We start from the raw sequence: 25,332 nt of genomic DNA, 5'->3' as shown, positions 1-25,332 counted from the left end.
CGTTTACACGGAAACGAAAACGAAAACGGACAGAATTCGATATCAAGAAAGTCGGAATCGGCTCAATAAACATGTCCGTCCACACGAGACCGCTCGACCTGCTGGAGACGCTGTAGTACATATGCCGGGCCTGTAAGTGGCGCTGTACTTCCGCCACAAAATACACCAAAAGCAGCGAATAAGACCTTGCCATGGTTGCGTTGGATTCAGCGGTGACGCGGGGGTGAGCAGCATGGATGTATAATAAGAACTGGATACAGCGTGGGAGGCGGGGCCTCATTCATTCCTATGAGAGTTGCTCATTCGCGCATGATGATAAAATGGCCCAACTTTTGATAGAGCGAAACGTCACAGATTACCCGGCATGCCTGAGAAGTACCCGTATGTGCGCTCATAGCGCATGCGCAACTTTAACCATGCCCCCCAAAATGCTCGTTCACATCAAGCACGTCAATTTGCGTACACGTAACAGCACCGCACGTTCATGACAGCATGGTAATGGTTTGTTATTAGGATAGATTTGATATTAACGAGGCGGCAGTTAGCAGCTAGCGGTTAGCTAGTAATTATGCTAATTTACACATCAATCGTTATGTACTTTTATATTACGCTGTAACAGGATCTAGTGATATCCAAGCAACAGAGCTTCATTTAGCATGAAAGAATTATTGCACTGTATATATATATATATATATGTATATATATACAGTGCAATAAGCTTCTTAGTGCAATAAGAAGCTACAGTGACGTTAATCGACGTCGGTAATATTAACTTTATTTAATACAACATTTACGGTACAAGATTTAAACATACAGCCCATGTAGTATAATATTTTACAAATGATGAATTACAGCAAACATGTGCAATATATCCATTATTACAGCTCCGTGGGCTGGCAGTAAGGCGATATGGGTCCGTTCTTATTGTGCATCCATGGGTAAAGGTAAACGCATGTAGTAGTGCTGAACACGTAACATGAACGTGCCGGGCGGCGCGGTCCCGTGGGTTAGATGCGCGTTCATAATGCAGAGGGAAATAACTCTCAGAATAACGTTATTAGCACATTTTTACAACTTGAGGAACGAATGTTTTTAATAAGGGCTATACAAGTGTTCATACTGGGTAGTTTATTTAGTTTAAAAAAAATTATCCAACGATTTACAGACCACTCTTTCCCCATGTAAGTCAATGGGAAAAGTGTTTCCGGGCCTGGCAACCAAAAGGAAGTGTAGTACCGCCGTTTGGCCAGCACGAATATTTTCATCAGAGTCCGGCGCACTTCCTGGGGGCTTGGTGAGCAGCAGAGTAGAGATGGCAAATCCGGATCATTTTACGGACTCAGGGTCTTCTGAGTCAGTCATTGAAGAGATCCGGATCATACGAGTCATTTGAGTCATATGAGTCAGCATGACCAAGACCGTAGAAATCCTATTGGTGAAACCGAAAAGTTGTTGCATTTCACGAGCATATTATTATTCCATATATTTTGAATATATATATATATATTTGTATATATATATATATATATATATATATATATATATATATATATATATATATATATATATATATATATATATTTGTATATATATATATATATATATATATATATATAATATCTGCATGTATATTTTCTATTTCGACATGTATATTTTATATTTTATTTTTATTTCTATTCTTGTATATTTTGTAGTTTTGTTTTATTGTAAAATGCCTTTTATGCTGCTGTAACAACAACAATTTCCCAATTTGGGATCAATAAAGTACTATCTATCTATCTATCTATTAAACTGACGTTATATTAACCTCCGCTACACAGTGTATTTTGCTTTAATAAAAAATGTTGATCACAAAAAAAAGGGTTATTTTGCGATTTGGCAAATCTGAGTCTGCTGTTGACTCGTGCATGAGGACGAGTCTGCTGGATCTCTGGATCTGCTGCTATATACGGCTCCGAGTCCGCACGAGTCTGCTCTGCTGTGTGTTGCACACACAGTGAGTCAGGATTTGCGAATCCGAGTCTGCTGTGGACTCGTGCATGACGACGAGCCTGCTGGATCTCTGAGTCCCCACGAGTCTGCAGGAAGTTTCACTGATCCGCGTCCCCTCCCCTGAGCCAAACGATCACTTCTGGCAGCTATCCTGTGACTGTATACTTGCTAAAGGGTAGGTAGATGGACTTGGGGTACGTTGTAATGTGATTTTACATGTTATAAAGAGAGTAGCGAGTGACGCAATTTATAGTTTTAATTTGTACGTCACACCAAGTGTGGGACTCAAGGACTCGGGTTAATGGAGAGGGGAGACTCGTCATGACCAGCTCATTTCTAGGATCCGGGTTAATGATCCGGATGAATCAGGACTCGCCCATCTCTACAGCAGAGGTGGGGAGAGGCAGGGCTCTGGCTGTTTCGGCGGCCTCTGTTTCTCTTTTTCTCCCTCCCCGAGGCGAGCGTGTGCTCCTGCTGTAAAAGGCAGGTGCACCTGCCACTAACTCTGAGCCTGGCTCCCGAGCAGGACGTTCTCCCCGGTAGTCCACCAGCAGATGAAAAACACCCACCTCTCCGCCTCTTCCAAGGGACGAGGGAACCGTGCGGGGGGGTCTGCTGGAGGCTCCTGCTGGGTGCACTGTCCTGCGAGATACTGGGACCTGGCTCGAAACACTCGGAACACTGTTGTTGTTGTTGATGGCGAAACACATCAGCAATGACGGGGGTGAGCAGGAGAGGTGGGGAGAGGCGGGGCTATAGAGTGGCGAAGTCACGCCCATCTACTTCCGGTCCATGGGACCTTATTTCGGAAAAATAATGTATTGAAGTCAATGGAGAGAGAAAACGTATCTTTCGATCCCGTTTGAATTGTGCCATGAATTGCACATATGATGTTTGTCAATCTTAAAAAATCATTTCCATGTCAAAAAAGTCACAGTTTGTCGTAAAACTGTTGAAATATAAGACTATGAAAAATACGCAACTAGAAAGACTACAAATCCCAGAGTCGCGTAAGTGATGTCACAATTGTTTTCCTCCACTAAAATAGAGATAGCTAAGATAAGATAACGCCATATAGATAGAATCTATCTATATGGCGCTGGCTAAGATAAGATAACTTTAACAAGATGCCTGTGTGCTTAGTACCAGGTTGTTATCATACCAGCAATGGGTCTTGCTCGTTCTTTCGCTTCCCGTCTGATGAAAGGACCAGGAGTGGCTTGATCAAGTTAGCTACCTAGCTAGTAGCTAGCACGTTAGTTAGCATTACAGCCTTGTCATTTTTATTAGCCTTAACATGAAGTAACATTAAGTAACCCAAAATGTTAAACAGTAAGAGTAGTAGTCATATTTCGTGAACCCTTTGAAGAGTACTGTCACCGGTGTGGTCATTCTATAATACACAATTTAAGCCCGGGGGAGAAATGCTAACGCTAGCGATCTTTTCTACTTCATGCTATCTGCACAAATGGTTGACATTAAACATTAAAACGACCAGGCAGTTCAGAGAGAATCAAAGGAAGGCAGGCAGGCAGCTTTGCATGACATTCTTCAGGACGTGTTTCATTGTGGTGATAGTGAGGGTAGTCAATCGTTTTGTTGACAAGACAGTAGTGACGGCCATCTTGGTGACGTGTGTTGTTGACCAGAGATGTAGTTCATTGAGCGTTTCACACAAACAAATGTGTTACTTCACAGTTTTACAACACATTTTTTTTTTTTTGACTTGCAAAATTATCTTTTAAATTGACAAACATCATATGTGTAATTCGTGGCACAATTCAAACGGGATCGAAAGATAATCTTTCTCTCTCCATTGACTTCAATACATAATTTTTCCGAAATAAGGTCCCATGGAGGTCCACCGGAAGGGGAGGGACTTCGCCACTATCGTATCGGGCGTACACACGGAGCCGTTTGACTCCCCAGAGCGTTCCGTCCGCAGATCTACCCACCTTGGGACCCGTCATCGTTTGAGGGCTCCGTTTCCGCGGTTCCGTTACGGCCTTGTGTGAACGAACCGTCCATACGATAGAGAACTGTAGCGGATAACACCCGTTCAGTCTCCGTGTAAACGGAGCCTTAAATTGAGCCAATTACAGATTCTGGTGAGGAAGCCCCGTAATATTAGAGGTGGAAGAGAGTGTCAGGAGTATGCTTTTATCTTCCAGTGTTGTTGCAAATTGCACAGTTAGATCACGAGTGTAAGTGTACAGCTGTTAAATCGAAAAGAAACAACACTGATTGTGTAGATTCATTTCATGTGGTAAGAGGTAATCAAATTGGCATTGTTCTAGGTTACAGAAGGAAAAGGACAAGGGCGATGGTTATCACAAAGCTAAGTTTACATCACAAATTGCACTATATTACACAATAACCATTGTGGGTGGGTACAGAGCCGTATAATAGAAGAGTTACGACATCTCCATTCACTCCAATGGACCAGTTTTTTTACAGCAATGGCGGATGGTGGAGCCGTCAATAGTTCCCCGGAAGTTAGCTTGCCGCTGACTTCCGGGGGACTATTGACTCGAGAGGCTCCACGATCTGTGGCTGGCAGCGCAGTAGAGTTGCAGCGTTCTTGATGGACTATTAAAGGTAAGAAGACGTTTAAAGATTTATATTGCGGATATTATCAGCACATCTGAGTCAAATGAACATGTGTATTAAAGGATGTTAGTGGATTATCCCTAAATCTACTGATTTAGGGAACGTTTACAGATAACAGATTAGGCTAGGATACCGGATAAAGTTAGCAACACACGTTAACCATGAACAGCTATTAATCCGTTCTCCTAATGTTATTTCATCCAACGTTGTGGAATTAGAGAAAAAGGGCTTCTAAACGTGATTTTTTTTGTGGGGTGGAGGAATATAATATTAGTTAAATATAACATTGGGGCACGTGTGATTGTAATGAGTGGAAGTGGAGAAATTACGATCTCCATTTTGGAGTAGACCTACAAGCTAGTATAATAAAGTTAACGTTACACAATAATAAGGAAGAGAGCTATTTGATATTAATTTAGAGTGCATATTTGAGACTTCCAAACAGTAAACAAAAACGTAATTTATGGGTGAGTGTTTTTAGTGTATTCTGTTGATTATTACCTGTCTGTATTATGTTGCAGCTCAGCTGATTTTGAAATGATGGCAAAGTGAGAGTGAAAACACAAGGTACATTTAATACTACTGTTGTATATAAGTAAGCATACTAAACATGTATTCTATCACTGTATTATATAAGTAATCTTGTTGGTGTATATTAGTAACCTACTGTATGGCAGGTGGAGGGGCAGTGATGTTACAGGTGGACTTACTGGACATGTATACACTCATTACATACTGTACGTAAAATACGACCAAGAATGTGAGACAACTTTATACAAATTCATATCACATCCATTACTGATGCCATTTGTCATACTTTGTTAAACTCACAAATAATAAAGTTCCATAACTTCAGTTGGAAACAAAGACCACACCTAATCTCCCCAAGGCAATTTCCCATCCAATAGGTGTGCTATATAGGTGTGTATAACCCTTTCTCCTGTCTGTTTCTCCCTCTTTCAGCACAAGAACCAGAGGGGGATTCAATAGAGCCTGAATACCTGCACTGAGACCCTCACCCTGCACCCTGAGTCTCAACTCTCAGAGTTCTTCAAGCCTTTCCCTGTTATTTGTATTAAACCAAACATTAAGCTTCCCAATGGTGTGGTCTTCGTTTTGTGAAAAAGTGCAAATGCAGTGTTTGAATATGATTACCTCACATATTTTGTTGCGGCTGTCTGTTTTGATTGTTAAATTGCTCCTGCTGACTTGAGCTAGCCATTTTTCCCTCCTCTCTGTGTCAGTGGGGAAGCCGTACATTCTGATTCTTACTCCTCTCTCTGAGCGATTGGTGCATCCCCAGGCAGCACAGCAAAACCATGGTGGAGACGATATGCCAGGTCAACACGGAGGAAAAGGCACAGACAAACTGCATGACATGCTATTCAATGTTTATTGAATTCCATGTATTTACAATGGATGTTCCTAAAACAACACTTTTAATGTCATAATCATGCTGCTGCTAGTCCATTGATAGTCACCTGTCCTTTCTGAAAGTCATAAAGAGTACATTAGTCATTTAGATTACTTATGTCCTCAAGTACCATGGGATTACTGAAACCACCATGAATTAAAAAAATGGTAGAAATGAATCTAATCTAAATTTTGAAGCATTCCTTACCATCCCCTCCCTCTAAATATATCAATAAACATTAGGAAGTGATGCTCCTGACTACCATACCTGTTTAAGAAGATAATATTTGTTTTAAATAATTCAAAGCAATACACAACAGCAACAGGCTCTTTAACCAAGGCAACAGCCTAACATGTATATGTTAACAAGTAAACTAGTTGTTCACACTATTCCTAATATTATCCATAAATATTAGCAGATTCTATTTTATTTTTAAAACATATTGATGTAAATACATGCACATATCGGTATGTTGTATAAATATTGCAAATCAAGACCTTTATTCACTACTTATTACCAAAAATCGTAGTTCTATCTCCGGTAATCATGCATTCATATGTCCCGCCACGAACTTCCGGGGAACTATTGACTCTCCCTGAACCACGTGACGATCAAGCATTTTGGACTTCCGCTGTCGTAACTCTCTCTCTATATGGCGCTGGGTGGGTATAAAGCTGCTTTTTAAAGAGTACATTTAACACCAGTTTCGGGGTTTATATAGGTCCAAGAGTTTGGTTTTCTCTGAACACTGTCAAGAGTAAAATATAAACTCCAAATAAAGAGTTAGATTTGAACACTTTGGGAGTCAAAATATACTCTATAACTGGTACTTTTTTGACACTGTTTGAGTGCTTTCCAACACGTGCAGTGTACCTAGAACCCTCAGAGAGTTAAAAATGTACTCTTATGACGCATTTCCACCGCAGGCCTCGCTCGACTTAGTACGGTTTTGTTAGGCCTTGTTAGGCCCAGCTCACTTTAATGCTGCGCTTCCATTACAGTTTAGGAACTGGGGTAGTATCTATAGTAACGCAGTGTAGGCGGAGCCGTGACGTCATCTTCAATGAGCACCCCAGAAAAACACAACCTGGTCTCACCAGAATGCGTGACTCCACCACGACTCCTTAACACCGCAGTACGTGGTGGAGTCACGCACTCTGCTACATTTACGTGTCGGCACCACGCAAACAACCCCAATGTAAAGTGAATGAGGCTCCTTTGTCGTGGTGCACACACGCATTTCTACAACGTCCAGCAGTGAGCTTTTATTCTAATAAAACGTTTTTAAAATCTACTTTATAGCTTGTAGTAACTCACGGGAGGCTTTTATTTTATTTGTATTCATAATAATTTTTATTTTTCGTCAGAATGTATTATGGTGCATTATTTACCAATTTTTGTTCTAAAAAAACAGTGCATTGTGTGTAATACAACTATGATTTTTATTAAATTAGTTTTTAAGGAAGACCAGAGCTTCAGCTGTGTCAAATAGATTGTTCCCTTTAGTTAACGTTATTTAAAAGATAATTATATTCCTATTTGATCATGTCCCCTTTATTGTATTAAGGACCCAAAGAGCAATGTGAGCGTCCATTCCCATTGGATAACGGAGGATTTTACACCCGGAAGTAAGTATTCTCCTTACTGTCGATTGATTTTATCTGCACTACTCATCACCAGTAAAAACACCAGATTATCCTTGTTAATTACACAACATTGATTGGTTTAAATTGTGTACAATGCTTTTGTATTTTCCCCTTTCGATTCGGAGAAACAAATATTTGTTCGGAGTTTTTGGATGGCAGAAGACACTACACTACCCAGAATCCTCAGCTATGGGACTACACCATGTGCTTAGCTTGACAAACCCCGTGATCAGTCCTCAAGCTCTGTGATTGGATGTTGGAGTGGCAGCAAAATTTGGGGTGTCAAAAAGCAAAAGCCCCCCTCCCCCCCCCCCCCCACCTTAGGTCACAGGCTCCTCCAACAGTGCAACACAATAAAACAGATACACAGAAAAAATTGTGAAATAGTGCAAGTAAATACAAAAAGAAAAATAGTAAACTAGTAAAAAGTGAAATAGTGCAATAAGAGTCTATATACAAGTGATTGGAATATGATATATTAGATACATAATCTACTAATAGTTCATTAAAAACTGTATATAATGGCTATTTTGCACATCCCTTTCAAGATTTCAAGATTTTCTAAGGTTTATTGACATATCATATACACAACTACGGTGTAGTTATGCAATGAATGAAAAACTTGGGTCATAGGTTCTTCAACAGTGCATTACAAGACATCTATCGATATCTGTGTACCTCCACCATTAAACATATGCTGCACATTTCTTATACTATCTACATACATCTTATAAGAGTATAATTAATATGTATAATATCAGTAAAAATAAGTGCTTCAACATAGTTAACATTGCAGGAAAGTTGATTGTCAAGTTCCAAAACAAACCATGCAATATATTAGACGTTAAGTACTTTGTCAGGCTTAATATCTGTAGATCTAAGTGTACATGGCAACCAGTTTACATCAATGTTGTAGATGGTGGTCTGCAAAAATGTGTACATGCCGTTTAAGGCCTAGTCATAGGAGATCCCAAACACATAATGTGCTTTAAAAAGTTCATCAAAACTGACAGGGAAGACGTGGCCTTGCAGGTAAGGAGCTCACCATCCAACGCAATGTAGTTAGACTTAACTGTTAACAGCATTATATCAGGTGGGAGGCGAGAGCTTCGAAATCATCTACATGAGTAACGTAAATTGGCGGTAGCTAAGCTAACAGCTGCTAATGTTAACGGTCTCATTATTTCAAACGGTGCCTGCAGTAGGGATGGGTACCGAGCCCCGGTATTAAACGGGCACCAGCCAGGCTGAATTATTAAAGGCCGTGGTACCGTTAAGCTCCAACGTTATCGGTCTTTTTATCGGTACTGGAGACATGTAAAAAATAGATGTCATATGTATTATTGCTACACAAACATTATATTACAGTTTTAGTGTCGCCAACTCCGTTTCTAATACGCAAAAAGACTGCAAAAAGACCTATGATTATGTTTAGTATTTTCGATCTTTCCAATCCAGACGAGAGATCTCTCTCTCCCACCTGCTTGCGAGGGGGCGGGGCAGTTTACACACACGCAGCTGCTACATGCAGCAACCATAGACTGTATATATAAATGGACGTAGGGTCTGTGACGTCACCCATAGGCAGTGACGTGCGGTGAGGTTCATGGCTGGTGAGGCACTGACTCACTGAGTCAGATTTACAAATATTATATTTTGACCTTAATCGAAATATTCGGTTATTTTCAAAAGCTTTTTTAGTCTGATGCTTCGATTAATTTTAAACAGACCGTTCAACAAAAGGATACCCAAAATCTAAATATTGGATTGTTCTTTCTTAGTAAGATCCCATTTTCATTACAAATGTGGTCTTACCTTGACTTGAAGATGAAGTCCATGCTATCCATCTGGTCAACAATCTCTATTACTTTTTTGTAAAAGTCCTTCTTATCTTCCTGTAGTTTCAAAAGTCTAGTTTGTTGTTTGCGTCTACCGTCTCTGCGTAGAATTACAGTAGCAACAATAACCTGTGGGCTCACGTGCGCCCCCTTCAGTGCGGCAGAGGTTATGGCTGCCTCCCCTGGTGCTTTTTTCATTGCCATTGTATGATGAGACCAGCGAGCCTAAATATCATATATACATGAAATAAGTTATTTAGAGACTATGGATGGCGAGGATAAATGTAATAAAGGGATCTACAAACATTACATTGGTGACCTACAGTGAGATGGTAACAGGCATGCGCTTAGGTCCCGCTTTCCAGCCAGTTTCTGTGGGGTGACGCATTCTGAGGTGAGGCAGATCTCATCTGTGTCTCACCTTACCCCACAGTAACTGGCTTGAGCGCGCTCACAAAATAAGTGCCCGCGCTAAATTAGTGCCCGTGCTCCAGCAAGTTACTGTGGGCTTACGAGAGGCAGAGCTCGTCCCTGCCTCACTTCTCATCGCTCCCATGTAGCCTAGTTGTAGCGGAGCTCGGCAAATTTGCTGATTTTGACTATAAAAAGCGATTGGAATCATACATAAATCACACTTACAACCAGAGTTGGGTGTAACGCGTTACAAAGTAACGCGTTACTGTAATAATATTACTTTTGTCGGTAACGGAGTAGTGTAACGCGTTACTTTTATAATTCAGTAATCACACTACAGTTACTAACTGTGCCCCGACACGCGTTACTTCGTTACTTTTATAAAATCAGTCATAATCACACTGACAGACAGGAGGGGTTTCCGCCGCAGGTTTATATGTACGTAATCTGCACGACTTGCGCGTCCACATCTCCTGCAGTGCTGCATAAACATGGCAGAGTCAGCGATAACTTTCGAGGGGTGGAGGTATGCCCATTATTTTGAGTTCGTCCGAAGAATAGACAGGAATGTGACGGTGAGGTGCAAACTGTGTCCAGGCCAGAAGCTGTTATACACTGCTGCAAACACCACGTCAAACCTCAACAAACACCTGCAAAGAACACATGCTAAGGTGAAGCTAATAGCTAAGGACCGGACCCCCGAACCCAGAGTGAGGATGTTGTGAGTCGCCGCCGCCGATTCCGAAGCAGCACAAATTAGAATTTGGAGGACCGGTAACCAAAGCAGAGATGGACAGGCTTGTAGCATCCTTCATAGTAGAGGTAATGTTGCCCATTTGCACAGTGGAATCACCATCGCATCGTTCAGAGATATACTGCGCAAAATACAGATAGCAGGAGACAGATGACAGCCATGATCAGAGCTATCTGGATCAGTCTTATGCGACAATGGAAACTGAACTAAAGAGAACATTTGAAACTTTAGCAGTCTGCGTGATCTGCCTGTAGGGAGGGGCGGGCCGGCCCTGCGAGTAAAGTAACGAGTAAAGTAACGAGTAAAGTAACGAGTTACTTTATGTAGAGAGTAACGAAGTAGTGTAATATATTACTTTTTTTTAAAGTAATATGTAATATATTACTTTTTTTTAGTAACGACCCCATCTCTGCTTACAACACAGATCAGTGGAGACATTTTATTATTATTACTATTTAGTTTTTCTTTAGTTGTTTTTCCGTTACATTGGAGTATGACAGGTGAGGCTCTGCCTCCCCTGACTGCACGTCGCTGCCCATAGGATTCTGCAGAGTTGCCGAGAAGCCCTTAGTAGGCGGAGTCGGCCACTAACGACTTGACAGTGACGTCAGAGTCTAACTCCCGCCTGCTCCAGCCTGATCCAAATAAGGGCAAAGAGGCGGAGTCGAGGCAGGACCTGCTGCTGAAGCACAAGGCGGGGCACCAAGCTCCCGATCTAGCTGAAGCTGCCAAGCTAGGCTAACATGCTCACATGCTCATGCTCACTTAATAAGCCTTGTTCAACATCATTTCTTTAGCTAATACTACAGCGGGCTGCAGGCGAACCAAGTCCGCATTTCGCTGCATTCCTTGATCTCCAGTTATGACGCCGGAGCTAACGGAGCTAATGGAGCTAACGTTAGCTCCGGTCGGCGGACTCCGGCGGCCACCACTGGGATAATTGGGTCCCCTTTCAACATTTGCTCCCGTTTAGCATTATGGGCGTCATAGCCATAGACTATAAAAGTCTTACCCAAGGCTGAATCATGAACTAAACTGTATATATATATATATATATATATATATATATATATATATATATATATATATATATATATATATATATATATATATATATATATATATATATACACATGTATAAAGGGTTACATCCTTAGCTGGCTAATAAGCTATATAACAAGCTAAGCTAACAAGCACACAAACCTGCTAACATGTATAATATTATCATTTTACTCAACGAAAAAAGCTGAGAGTAGACTTCTTGGAAGTTCTGTTAGTACATTCAACCGCACAGCACAACATTTTAATTGTCTGGTATTTGTAACAACATTCCCTAAAAGGCACAATCACCACGAACACGGCTAAAGGGTCAAGTACAGTAACTACAACTAGCTAACGTTGTAGCCTAGCAGAGTGGACAAGTTGCTGTTAGCTGACAGTGAGGCACGTACCTGTCCATCAAAGTGACCACGCCCTAATTTATGCAAACACTTTAAGACCTAATATAAATAAAAGGGTTGCGTTATAAAACAATTCACTCAACAATTAATAATCATTAAGGTGGAATCTAACTATATCCCGAATAATTGTTATTGCATCCAGGGGTAGAAACATGTTTATTTCTGCTGTAAAGTTGGGCATTTTAACATGGGGGTCTATGGAAATTCATCCTTTCTGCAGTCATCGCCTATCGGCCAATAGATGAACTGCAGTTTGTGGCACTTCCTCATTGGCGTCCCGGCTCTGCCCCAGAGTTTGCCGCTTGGCAGCAACACACGCATACGGAGGAGATGGCGGAGAGAACGCGCTCTGAGGTGTGGTTAAACTTTACCCGTCTCGATGTGGACAATGCTCGTTACCAAAAGTGCAATAAGAGTTTGGCCTGTAAGGGCGGTAACACGAGCAATTTGTCGAAACATTTAGCAAAAGTGCACCACATTCAGACGGAGAAATGCACCGTTTTCTACTGTCTTTCTAGTAGCTCTGTAGCCCCATCCACAAGTAACGTTTCCACGTCAGGTATTATGTATGCTAGCAGCAACACACAGAGTTAACTCAATGATACAAACATGGGTTAATGATTAGAGGTAACTGAGTTATTTATTTTGTTAAAGTTTCAGCTATTCTGTTTACAATTCTGTGTTCAGATTATTTAATACGATTTGTTGTTTCTTTTGATGTTAAATATTATGTATTTAATTTTAATAAAAATAAATGTTAGTTTTGTTCACAATTTGTTTAGTTAGTTTACCTTATTTTTTTCTCCAAAAGAACCGATAGAAGTACCGTTAAAAGACCGGATCGATAAGCGGTATCGATAAAAGTAGAAGTACCGTTAAAACCTTAACGATACCCATCCCTAGCCTGCAGACTAGAGTTGATTATGGATTAAAAAAAACATTTATTCAAGGCCTCTGCGGCACTTCCGTAACGTTACCCCCTGTCGAATCATTGGAAAGAGGAGCGGTTTTCCGCCTTTGTGAATGAAGCCTAACCCCTAGATTCCACTGGGTCCGTATGCGCCACGTTACGGCTGCGCCGCGGTTTTGGTCCAGCCTCCTCCGGCGTCATACCCTACCAGGCGCGTTTCAGAAGCATTTCAGAAGCGGAGCGTCTTGCCTGCCGTTTTTGTTGATTTGGGCATATTTCCTGGACAGGCTACGTTGTACAGACAAAGTTAATAATAACTGTAATATTCCAGTTATAAACGACGTGAATCAAAGATGTGTTGCTGTATTTTAGTGGTAAAAAAATGCATTCATCATCATAATTATTCTATATATATAATTTACACAGTGCCTGCTGTAAACCGGAGGAGAACGCTGGCATTTATCCTCCTACTTGAAAGACTACGGAGGGATAGGGTTGGCAAAATGTGTTTATTTTGGGGATGGGCCAGATGCTCTGACCGTTCCACTTCCTGCCCTGCGCCTCTGCAACGCGCCGCGTCGAAAAAATAGACTTGCATCTTATTTTGAGCGGAGCCCAGCGCCGAGACGCTTCTGGGACGCTTCTGAGCCATAACGCAGCGCGTCTGGTGGAATAGCACCCATTGACTAGAGTGGCCGCGATCTTTGCGAACGCCACGGCGCAGCCGTAACGCGGCCGTAACGCGACGCAGGCGGACCCAGTGGAATCTAGGTGTAACTCTTGCATCAATCTGAAACGGTCACGGTCGCGCTTTTCCTGGAGAATATTTTCAAAAAGCCGAGGGTCACGATGAGCCAATGAGAAGGCGCGGCCTATCTGATGACGAATCGAAACCTAACCCCTAGATTCCACCGGGTCCGTCTGCGCCGCGTTACGGCTGCGCCGCGGTTTTGGTCCGGCCTCCTCCGGCGTCATACCCTACCAGGCGCGTTTCAGAAGCATTTCAGAAGTGGAGCGTCTTGCCTGCCGGCTCGCAGTTTTTGTTGATTTGGGCATATTTCCTGGACAGGCTACTTTGTACAGACAAAGTTAATAATAACTGTAATATTCCAGTTATAAACGACATGAATCAAAGATGTGTTGCTGTATTTTAGTGGTAAAAAAATGCATTCATCATCATAATTATTCTATATTTAATTTACACAGTGCCTGTAAACCGGAGGAGAACGCTGGCATTTCTCCTCCTACTTGAAAGACTACGGAGGGATAGGGTCTGCAAAATTAGTTTGTGTGTGTGTGTATATATAGGTCTATATAGCTCTGAACGTTCCACTTCCTGCCTGCCCGACCTTACGTTACGGCTGAGCCGCGACAAAAATAGGATTCGATCCTAATTTTAGAGGAGCCCTGCGCCGAGCCGCTTCTGGGACGCTTCTGAGCCGTAACGCGCCCGTAACGCGCCGCAGACGGACCCGGTGGAATCTAGGAGTAAGATCGATGCGGACCAGACAGACTCAATGCAAAGATATACTCTGAGGGACTCCATCATCCCAGAATAAACACCACACAAGTCAACACCAACACCACACCAAGAAACAACACCAAAGAGAGGTTCTGGTGCACTCTGAGAAGTGTACTTTATGTCCATTCTACTCCAAAGTGTAAACATTTCTACTCTGGTCATCAGTACTCTGGGATTTTAACACTTTGGTATTTGCTGTGTAGCTTTTATGACATTACAGTGTAAGGCCATGTATAAGCATCATGGGTAAATATGACATTCATTGTGAATTCAAAATATTTATATTCATATTAATTATTGAGCTGGAAACAGCATGGCTGTCAGTGTGTATATGAAGAGGTTGAAAAAGCTTGACAAGATACGAAGGCGGTCTAGTCCGTAGAGAGATGTGGGGGGAGCAGGAAGCATGTAACAGATAAGGTCATCAGTGTCCCACTATCTGGCCTTAGGGAGGGTGAGTTTTCCACACACACACACACACACACACACACACACACACACACACACACACACACACACACACACACACACACACACTTACTCAACAGCCACCCAAGAGGTTCCTTCTACAAATGATATTCTGTACGCCTGGAACTGCTCTCTAAATCAAGTATGTCAATGGTCTAAAGTGTGAAGGCTAGATTAATACTGCAAATATTGCCCGTGTTTACATAAATAAACATGTATTAGTGGGACTGCTAATGAGCACTATAGGATGCCCAGGGTGGCTCGAGAGGGGCATCCCTCAGCTTCTGATGTGCACAGTGAGAGAGTAAGGGGTTTGATCGGAGCCCGCCAAGAACGAGACGCAAACTCCACAAGGTCGTTTGTGTTTTACACATCTGCTACCTCATGCTTCTGTGTCCCTCACCCTCTGGAAACGGTTTGCCACTTCCCCACCATGTCGTTTTCTGCCTCTCGCTCTCTCGCACCGGCTGTCTGGCGGTCATCCTTGCCCTCGCCATCTGTTCCACAGTACGCCACACACAGAGACGGAGGGAGGTAAGGAGGGAGAGGGTGCCAAAGAGAAGATAAGTGGGGAAGGAAAACATGAAGGATACAGTACAGGATTCCATGGACATTTCTAAAATATCTGGGGTATATGTTACAGAAAGACTAATGATATTCATATGTTTATTTGTACCATAAATGTGCATCATTCTTAACATTCTTAGACTATTAACTACTTTTTCTTTATTGGACAAATTAAAAGATACGGTGTAACATTTTGGAAAATACACCCTTTATGTCTCCAAGGCTTGAATGGCGGATGGCGGGAAAACTGGCTGGCTCTGTTTAAAGGTAAACAGTTTCAAATAACTGTTTGTGGTGGAGCTGTTGATTGAATGTATGCGTCTGTTTCATGCCTGTCTCAACAAACAAAACAAAAATTGAATTTCCCCTTAATTCCCATAGTTTGGGGACATTGCACATGTACTATTACTATTAACATTTCTAATACTTAATCATGAAGCCTATTTAACTTGTTTCAATCTTGCTTGCACTAGAAGAAAGTTTCCAACAAAAACTGGTACAACTGAATGAACATCCCAAGAGTTTGAGCTGACAATGCAAGATATACCTATACAAGGTGCTTTTTAGCTGATAGCAGTTGACATGGAGAGACATTAGGTTAAAGGGGCACAGGTATACGATGTATCAAAGCCTGCATGAAATAATGAGATGAGTTAATTAGCAGGATTGGCTTCCTGTTCCTCCTGGTAAAAATAAATGCTGACACCAAGCAACCCCAGTCTGGTCAGAACCAGTACAAAAGCAGCCAGCGCTTTGTGCTACAACAACCGCAAGCAGCAGATCACGAAAAAATGTATTACCACCTTCAGGGTCCAAAAAACAAGTGTTCCACCCCGTGTGTTGGAACCAGATGGCAAGTCTACCTGCTTAAGTGCCGTCCATGTGTCGTTCCAGGCATGCTGGCCTGCTCCGGTTACACGGAGGGGTTAAAAAAATCAGCTCCCGCTATTATATGGGCTGGTGTGTGTTTCCTGACTTTGAGAAAACTCTGTGGGCTCGCTTACCTTTCTGGACGGAGAGAACAAGTCGCATGCTGTTTTACAAGAGGGGAGATCAATCCGACGGGAGTGTCAAGTAGCAGGCGTCATAGCAGCCAAAAGCAGACCTCTGCTGGCTGGCCAGATTCTTGTGGCATCGGATCCAAACAATCACACGATAACACAATTTCTTGGAACGCTGTTGTCAGTACTTGACGGTTGGCTGCAGGACACTGGTAGAGATTCTCCTCATGGAGGCAATGTTGTTTTTTAATTAGTTGTGTAAGCGAGAAGTGGAATCAGATTTTCTCAAGATTTTTGCTGTAACCAACCCAGTTTCGCTGTTTATGTGAGAAGAATAAAGTGCAGTTTATAAACTAAATTGGCTATCATGACACAGAATTAACACTGCACTAAACATGGCATTTACATGGGCAATTCACTGAATGTCCTCGCTTTGTTCTGGTTTTGTCTAGAGATGCAGATAGTATACCGGCCAACACAATAAAAGTCAATGGAAGTTTGGGGACTTTTGACATTTTTTGTTGTATCGTGACCATCCTGTGAAAGCCATGCTTTTCGAAAAACTTGAATTGTGTGAGCTAAGAGCAGCCATGTGGTAGCTTTGCAACATGCATTTTTCAGGAGATCCAATGGGATTAAATAGGTTATTGTGCTTAAGAACATTTCCTAACCAATCAGCCTTCAGTGTCCTTACAAAAAATGTAAAAATAAACTAGAATATAATTGGATGTGTCTAAGGCCCACACGGAGACGAAACGGAGACGAAAAAGGAACCAAAGTCGTTTTCAAAAAAGTCTTCCGTCCACACGGAAACGGCTCAACAAACGTGTCCGTCCACACGAAAACGCTCAAACGCTGGAGACGCTGTAGTACATATGCCGGGCCTGTAAGTGGCGCTGTACTTCCGCCACAAAATACACCAAAAGCAGCGAATAAAACCGATGACGATTATTATTATTATTATTATTATTATTATTATTATTATATTATATTATATTATTATTGTTGCTGATGGTTGTGGTAGAGGAGCTGTAGATTTTGCGTCTGGAGCACGAACGCAACCCTGTGATCCGCCATTGTTGTTGTTGGCGAAACGCATCAGCAATGACGCAGGGGTGAGTAGGAGAGGCGGGGCTATGGCGTCATTGTTTTCAGGAAATTATCGTATAGGGCGTACACATGGAGCCGCAAGCGTTTCGTCCTCAGACCTATACCCACTTTGGGAGCCGTTATTAAAGTGTATCGGATTCGGGCTCCGAATCCGTGTTTCCGTTTCGGCCTTGTGTGGACGAACCGTCTATACGATAGAGTACGTTAGCGGATTCAACTGATATCGTCTCCGTGTGGACAGGGCCTAAACCAGCTAGTCTGAAGCAATGATGATAAACTGTTGTCATTGATGGCTTGTGAGTTATTAATAGACCACTAAATGGTTTATTGACCATTTACAGAGCCACTTGTTGCAAGTTCTAGTCATATAAATAGTCCCTTAGTAGAAAGCAGTACCTTCATTTGTTTGTGGTATTCAAAGCATAAATTAATTTCATTTAAAAAAAGGAACTACATCTGTAAATCCTTTTGTCTCTTTTGTGTGTTGCGTCTCAGACTGAGAATAAGTCCTAAAACATCTGGGTAGTAAAGTTCAACTTTCGAAAGTAACTAACTCTTGCAACCATTAAAGCTGCAATTGGCTGCTTCAAGACAATACCTTTACTACACTTGGGTTTATAGTCCTTACTCTACATGCAAACACACACACACAAGTCCTCTCAGTCTCACAGAGTGGGACAGTGGCTGTAAGGAAGGATTTACAGGGGCCGCCTGTCCTCCCAGCAGTAGGCTGATTGGAGGGGCTGGCTGTGTTTGTTAAGGTAATGGGCCCTAGGTGAGCTAATTCACAGGGTACACGCTCCACACTCTGTCACCTCAGGAGTACCCCGGTCGAAAAGGAGGTTGTCGGCGGGGGTTGGGGGGCTACAGGGGGGGAAGGTTTCCAGCTCTCCCCAAAATCCCCTCAGCCTTGCGTCGTCTCCTCCAGCTCCACCTGAAAGTGATTACCAGGCCAGCCATGAGCAAACAAGCCCCATATGGAGTGTCTATAGTGGGGCTGAATCTGGGGCCTGGGGAGCCCTCCTCCACCTCTTTGGAGGGGAGAGGCCTGAGCAAACACAGCTAATGAAGTCTTAACAAGCAGCCCCGGGTTAGCGCGAGCCTGCTAAATGCCACCGAGGCTCTTGGAATTGTGTCCAGCAGATTGGCTAAATCTCCTCGAAGCTTTCCTTTACAAGATAAAGTTGCATTAGCATATCTCAGTCTCACCATCTCTGAGGTAAGTCCAGGATCTGGCAAGCGGTCACACTTGATGGGCTTCTTTCGTTCAGCCAGAGCACTTGATTCTGACACATTAACTTGGGATCTCGATGTGATTCTGGATTTTATTCATTGGTCACAGAGTGTTTCCTCAAGGCTTTGGTCTAGGGGGATGTTTTCTCACAGTGTGCAGCCCTGGATTGCACACTGGAGGTGAGTGGATTTCCTCGGAGTCAATCATTATCTCTACACGGAACAGGCTTGACGCCCTCTCTTGCCCTCGTCTACCCTCCCTTCATCAATCTCCCACCATCTTATCCTCACTCCCTTTTCATTATGTGTCAGTTTTTCACTCACCCGAAATACCAGGGTTTATTATTGAGAGAATATCACGCCTTCCATCGTGTGCACAAACATACACTCACTGGCCAGCTGAACTCTTGTTTCCTAATCAAAAGCAAACAGCCATTAACAGAGCTCCTTCCACGTTATCTGAAACGGGTGAGTCACTTAATCAATCCGTGAAATGCAGTTATTTCATTCTTTCTGTGGGTCCATGCTGAAAATAAATCTGCCTCACATGATAAAGTCCTGGCTCCACTCCAAACTAAATACCACTAAACGTAAACTCTAAACACCAGCACACCCCTTCCCCTGCACACAAGATCATGCTTGGAGGACAAACTGGGAGATAGATGCTTTTTTTAAACACTCATTGGCCTCAGAGCACCCAAACTCCACACATGTGCACAGTGGAGGACAAAATGTCTATTCAAAAACACGTTCCTCTCGTTGGTGAAATGAATATCAAGTTTCGAACAGATGTGCTGATCACATGGTTGGCTTCTCGTGCCTCGTAACAGAAGCTGCATATATCCTCTAAAAGTCTGTGATTTTCTGATTTTCACAATAATTAAATATCAATTATACATCCTTTGTGAGTTCATCTTTGTAAAATCACTGCGTTATCATCCCAGACAAAGATTTATATGTGCAAATGATCATTATGAAGTGGCAATAACTCATAAGGTTAACCTGAGGTAGAATCTTGAAAAAGTATCACATTTGCAATATTTGTATTAATCTTTAATAATTAAAACGTTGAAGTTATGTTGTGTGACGGCCACAAGAAAGCATTTGTGGCTCAATTTGTGACCTGCAACACATATTTGAGACGCCAAACCTGAGAGACTGTTGCAAATAATTTTGCTCAGAATAAATCAAACTAAAGCAAACTATTGGAATCTGGAGGACTGGCCAAAAAGAACAAAAAGATGGAGGAAGCCTGGGCCAGCCCCCTAAACTAAAAGGCAAATGCATAAACCAAACTGAGAAACAAAGCCGCGAAAACTGAACTACCAGATTCTCCAGACTTAAAAAGAAACAAAAGCAAAACATCTTGAACCAAAGTCCACTTAGGACTGCTCAGCCAGGCAGCCAAACAAGAGCATCCTCTCCAAACTTCCTTAAATATGGGGAATCATGGCAGATGAGGAACACCTGAGGAAAGGTGGAGCCGAGCACAGATCAGGAGCACCGGTGCAAAAAAAGAGAGGAGAGTGAGAGGGGGGGGAGCACGTAACAGAATATATGAAAGCACTTTAGTATTTCTGTAACATATTTTAAAGGAAAGTATTCAGTTAACGTGCTAAAAAATTAGCAATACCACACTATAACAAGTACAAATCGTGTATGCATGTTATTTATCATGTACATTTAATATTAGATCATAATGACAAATTAAGTGTTACATTTTGTTATTCGCAGAGATATTTATGTTTTAATACTTTATACACTTTCCATGTGATGCAATATATAAATATTTTATGTCAAATTGAATCCGTCAAATAGCTGTTTTATATTCAAAAAAATTGAGCAAATTGGGGAAAGCATAATTGTCCTTGAGTACAGTGCTTAAGTAAATGCACTTAGTTTCTTTACACCACTGCATATCAATGCAAAAGTATATGATAATATTGATCATGTGATCAAGCTACAGGAGATGCCATAAGCAAAGGCACACGTCTTTATTCCGAAGTTATGAGACAATAAAAGACATTTACCACCATAACTTTGCTGTGAAACAAGATCCCCAGACACACAAACCTATGTAAGCGTGTTAACGTTGATATAAACTGTGCCTCTGTCTCTGTGTGCTGTTCTGTTGGTCTTTGCCTCGCGCAATTACGCCTCCCGCGGAGCTCTATGCAAGCCTTAAACGGAACATTAGCACCTCATTTAAAAAATAAAACAGCTTTTCACAAGGACAGACAGCTCCCTGGGTAGTCTTATCATGCGCAAATTAGCCAATTTACCAAACTGTTCCCTCTCTCTCAAACACACACACAGAAACAATCATATGGAGCTGCTGTGCATGTTACTTTTGTTCTGACACTATTTAAGTGTTAAAGGAAGTTACAAGACGGTGAACAGAAAGTTAATTCGCTGAGGAAGATTATGAAAATAGTAGGTTATTATTCTTACAAACAGGCCTACTTCAAAATGTAAAACTACTTTAATATTATTTTAATTATACTGTCTGTCTTATAAGTAGGAATTCGGGATTCATTATAGGGTTCTTAACGTTTATTGGGCTTGATTCCATTTATGTAAGACGTCTGCGCTCTTGTGAAAAGTGGGAATTTGAATGATAAATGGATAAAAGTACTTACTTTATGTCAATATGTGGCAGTTTGATTTATGGTCATCATCGAAGCAGGTCATATTTAGTTCCATATTGTTCTTCAATACTGTATTGCGGTGCCAAAGACACTGGCACAACTACCAAGATCATAATTTCGTTATCATAACAAAACATATTTTGGTAAAACACATGATTGACTGCTGTAAAGAACCGCCTCTGCTGCTCTGTGATTGGAGAAGAGGCTCTGGGGGTGTGGCCTGGGAGGCTCTGGTATATATCGGCACCGCTTCGTCCCCCAGCCGTTGATTTGTATGGGAACCAGGACTAAAGTGGGACGAGCCGACTGAATGTAGTCGCTGTATTTTGAAGAAAGAAAGAAAGGAGGGCCACATTTTCTCGTTTCGAGCGATCGGATAGCAGCACTTGTTTTTTTAATAACAGACTGTGTGAGGATACTGTTTCCAGGAGAAGGGGGATTCTCCTCTCAGCCATCTTGACTGCTGCTCGCCGCCCTGAAGGCTGCTTTCTCTCCTCCTCCTCCTCAGCTGAAAGTAAACACGGCTTGCACATTGCTTGCAACTCCGTGCAAGACCCCGAGAGAAGCGAGATGGGCTCGCCGCGCAACATCTAACCGGAGCAGAGGCAGAAGCAGACGGCTGAGGGGATCTACTGCTGTCGGTACCAGAGGGTAACACGACGCGCCGGAGGGATGGATCTGTTTGGGATTTACCTGCTCCTCTCCCTCGCTCTCCTGCCCCGATCCAGCTGCACCACGGCCAAGGAGATCACCTGCCAGGAGATAGCCGTGCCCCTGTGCAAAGGGATCGGCTACAACTACACCTACATGCCTAACCAGTTTAACCACGACACGCAGGACGAGGCTGGACTGGAGGTGCACCAGTTCTGGCCTCTGGTTGAGATCCAGTGTTCCCCGGACCTGAAGTTCTTCCTGTGCAGCATGTACACCCCGATCTGCCTGGATGACTATAAGAAACCTCTGCCCCCGTGCCGGAGCGTGTGTGAGAGAGCCCGGGCTGGCTGTGCGCCTCTCATGCGGCAGTACGGCTTCCCCTGGCCAGACAGGATGAAGTGTGACCTGCTGCCGGTGCAAGGCAACCCCGACACTCTGTGCATGGACTACAACAGAACCGACTCCACCACAGTGTCCCCTGTCCTCTCCAAACCAACCAACCACCCCGGTAAGGGTTACAATCCTCCTAAAAATAAGCCCAGCCGACCCGGCGCGTCTGGGAAATACAAGCCGCCTGCCGCCCCCTGTGAGCCGGGGTGCAAGTGTTTGGAGCCCATGGTGCCTGTGAACACGGACCGTCACCCGCTCTACAACCGGGTAAAAACAGGTCAGATCACAAACTGTGCCATGCCGTGCCACAATCCCTACTTTACGCACGACGAGAGAGCATTCACCGCCTTTTGGATAGGACTTTGGTCCGTGTTGTGCTTCGTGTCAACTTTTGCCACAGTAGCCACTTTCCTCATCGACATGGAGAGGTTCAAATATCCAGAGAGACCCATCATCTTCCTCTCAGCGTGCTACATGTTCGTGTCAGTGGGCTACATTGTGAGACTGATCGCGGGACATGAGAAAGTGGCGTGTAACCGGGAGTTTGACCTGGAGCACATCCACTATGAGACCACCGGCCCCGCACTGTGCACCGTGGTCTTCCTGCTTATTTATTTTTTCGGCATGGCCAGCTCCATCTGGTGGGTCATCCTGTCTCTGACCTGGTTCCTCGCAGCCGGGATGAAGTGGGGCAACGAGGCGATCGCCAGTTACTCCCAGTACTTCCACCTGGCCGCCTGGCTCATCCCCAGCATGAAATCCATCGCGGTGCTGGCGCTGAGCTCCGTGGACGGAGACTCAGTGGCTGGCATCTGCTACGTGGGGAACCAGAACTTGGACAACTTGCGAGGCTTCGTTCTAGCCCCTTTGGTGATTTATTTATTCATAGGAACTATGTTCCTCCTGGCCGGATTTGTGTCTCTGTTCAGGATCCGCAGCGTCATCAAACAGGGTGGCACCAAAACAGACAAACTGGAGAAGCTGATGATAAGAATTGGCATCTTCACTGTGCTTTACACGGTGCCAGCCACTATCATAGTAGCCTGTTACTTTTATGAACAACACAACAGGCAGAGCTGGGAGATCACACACAACTGCTCCAACTGTTTACTGGAGAGGGACCGCAGGAGCCCGGACTATGCCGTTTTTATGTTAAAGTACTTTATGTGCCTTTTAGTGGGCATCACGTCCGGGGTGTGGATCTGGTCTGGGAAAACGTTGGACTCTTGGAGGACTTTTTGCACCAGATGCTGCTGGGGCAGTAAAGGCACTAGCGGCTCCATGTACAGTGACGTGAGCACCGGACTAACGTGGAGGTCAGGCACGGCCAGCTCTGTGTCTTGCCCCAAGCAGATGCCATTGTCCCAGGTTTGAATAAGAGAAAAAGCAGCTTATGAGGACTGCTAATTGTTTGGGAGATAACCCATCAGTCCCTGTCTTAAGCAATTTGCATAGTAATGAACTGCTGCTGAGGTATCCCTCCCCCTCATTCTCCCAAACTCACACACCTCTGTGGGGAGAGTTGGTTGAAACAATGTACCTGGCATTCACACAGGTTAATTCCTCCATGTTTTTATGTATAAGAGGTACAGACTGAGGCTTTCACGCAACCTGGGCATTACTTGTTGAAGGCAGAGAGACAGTTTTGTTCCTAACTAGCTTCATACAAAGAGCATTTGCCATTTTATCTACATAGTGCCAGATAACATTGTATAATTCAATCAAAGATGGTTTAAATTAAGCCTTAATAGTGCCCAAGTATTTTACGGGTTGTTCATTTTTGTAATTTTCAAATGTATTTATATAAAAGATATGTAAAAATGTGTACATTTGTGTATAAAAGAAAACTTTATAAGCTATTGTAAATTTGTACAAAGTGTAGATGTCTCTTTTTGTGAGAACACAAATATGAACTTTATTTTGACAATAAAACATTTGATAAATCAAACACATCTGTGTAACTGCACTGTTTTCCCAATCCTAAAAGAGGCTGTTGTGTTTTCGAGCCTGTGCAGGCATATTTTGTGGTTCCTTGTGGTCACCGTGTTGAGGATGGCAGCAGCAATAGCAGCTTTTGAGAGTCCCGGCTAAAATGGAAGCCCTTTTAACCATCAGAGACCGGTAATTAGAGGCAGGGGTTGAGTTGGAGCATCTCCATAATTGTTGAAGTCCTCTTCACATGCCTGCCGAAGCCCGCTTTCTTAATTTAGTAAAAGAGGGAGTGGGTGAATGGGGGTATAAATGCAGGGAACCGACCCTTTTCATCTGCGGAAACTTTGATCTTTCTTTTTTAACGGCCTAGAATAAAGGTGGTGTGTATTAGGAGTGTCTGTCTGATGTGCCAAGGTTCCCCCTAAACATCCCCATTTGGATGCTTTGATGGACGTCCCACAATTGAAAGAGCATTTTGGAACCCCTCGCTTTTCTGGGCTTGTCAGACCTGAAACCTGCCAGAGCCCCTGTGTCTTGTGTTTGGTTTTTTCGCAGAGCCTGAATTGAAACATCTTCTCCCTCGGCTCAAGCTGTGTCAGCGAGTGCAGGGGCCTTGACATGAATGATATTGAAATAGCAATGAAAGCCCCACAGGTGGTCTGTTCACATGATCTCACATCTTAGGGCCCCCTAATCGAGGCATTTTTTGCTACAAATGTATCTGGTGTAGTCCCAATTAACCCAATGCGCTGGCATCAGATGATACACT

The 25,332-nt window shown here is 43.0% G+C and overlaps 1 protein-coding gene across 1 annotated transcript; it reads left to right on the top strand.

Annotated features, from left to right (window-relative positions):
- The first annotated feature begins 21,880 nt into the window (after positions 1–21,880).
- Positions 21,881–24,552, top strand: fzd8a (frizzled class receptor 8a). Its single transcript, XM_034132240.1, has one exon. The coding sequence runs from the start codon at positions 22,260–22,262 to the stop codon at positions 24,003–24,005; it is 1,746 nt and encodes a 581-aa protein (XP_033988131.1). The 5' UTR covers positions 21,881–22,259; the 3' UTR covers positions 24,006–24,552.
- The last annotated feature ends 780 nt before the right edge of the window (positions 24,553–25,332 follow it).

Source organism: Trematomus bernacchii, unplaced genomic scaffold (assembly GCF_902827165.1).
Source record: "Trematomus bernacchii unplaced genomic scaffold, fTreBer1.1, whole genome shotgun sequence".
NCBI classification, from domain to species: domain Eukaryota; kingdom Metazoa; phylum Chordata; class Actinopteri; order Perciformes; family Nototheniidae; genus Trematomus; species Trematomus bernacchii.
Note: the sequence above shows the minus strand (reverse complement) of the source record. Positions and strands in the feature narration are given on the sequence as shown.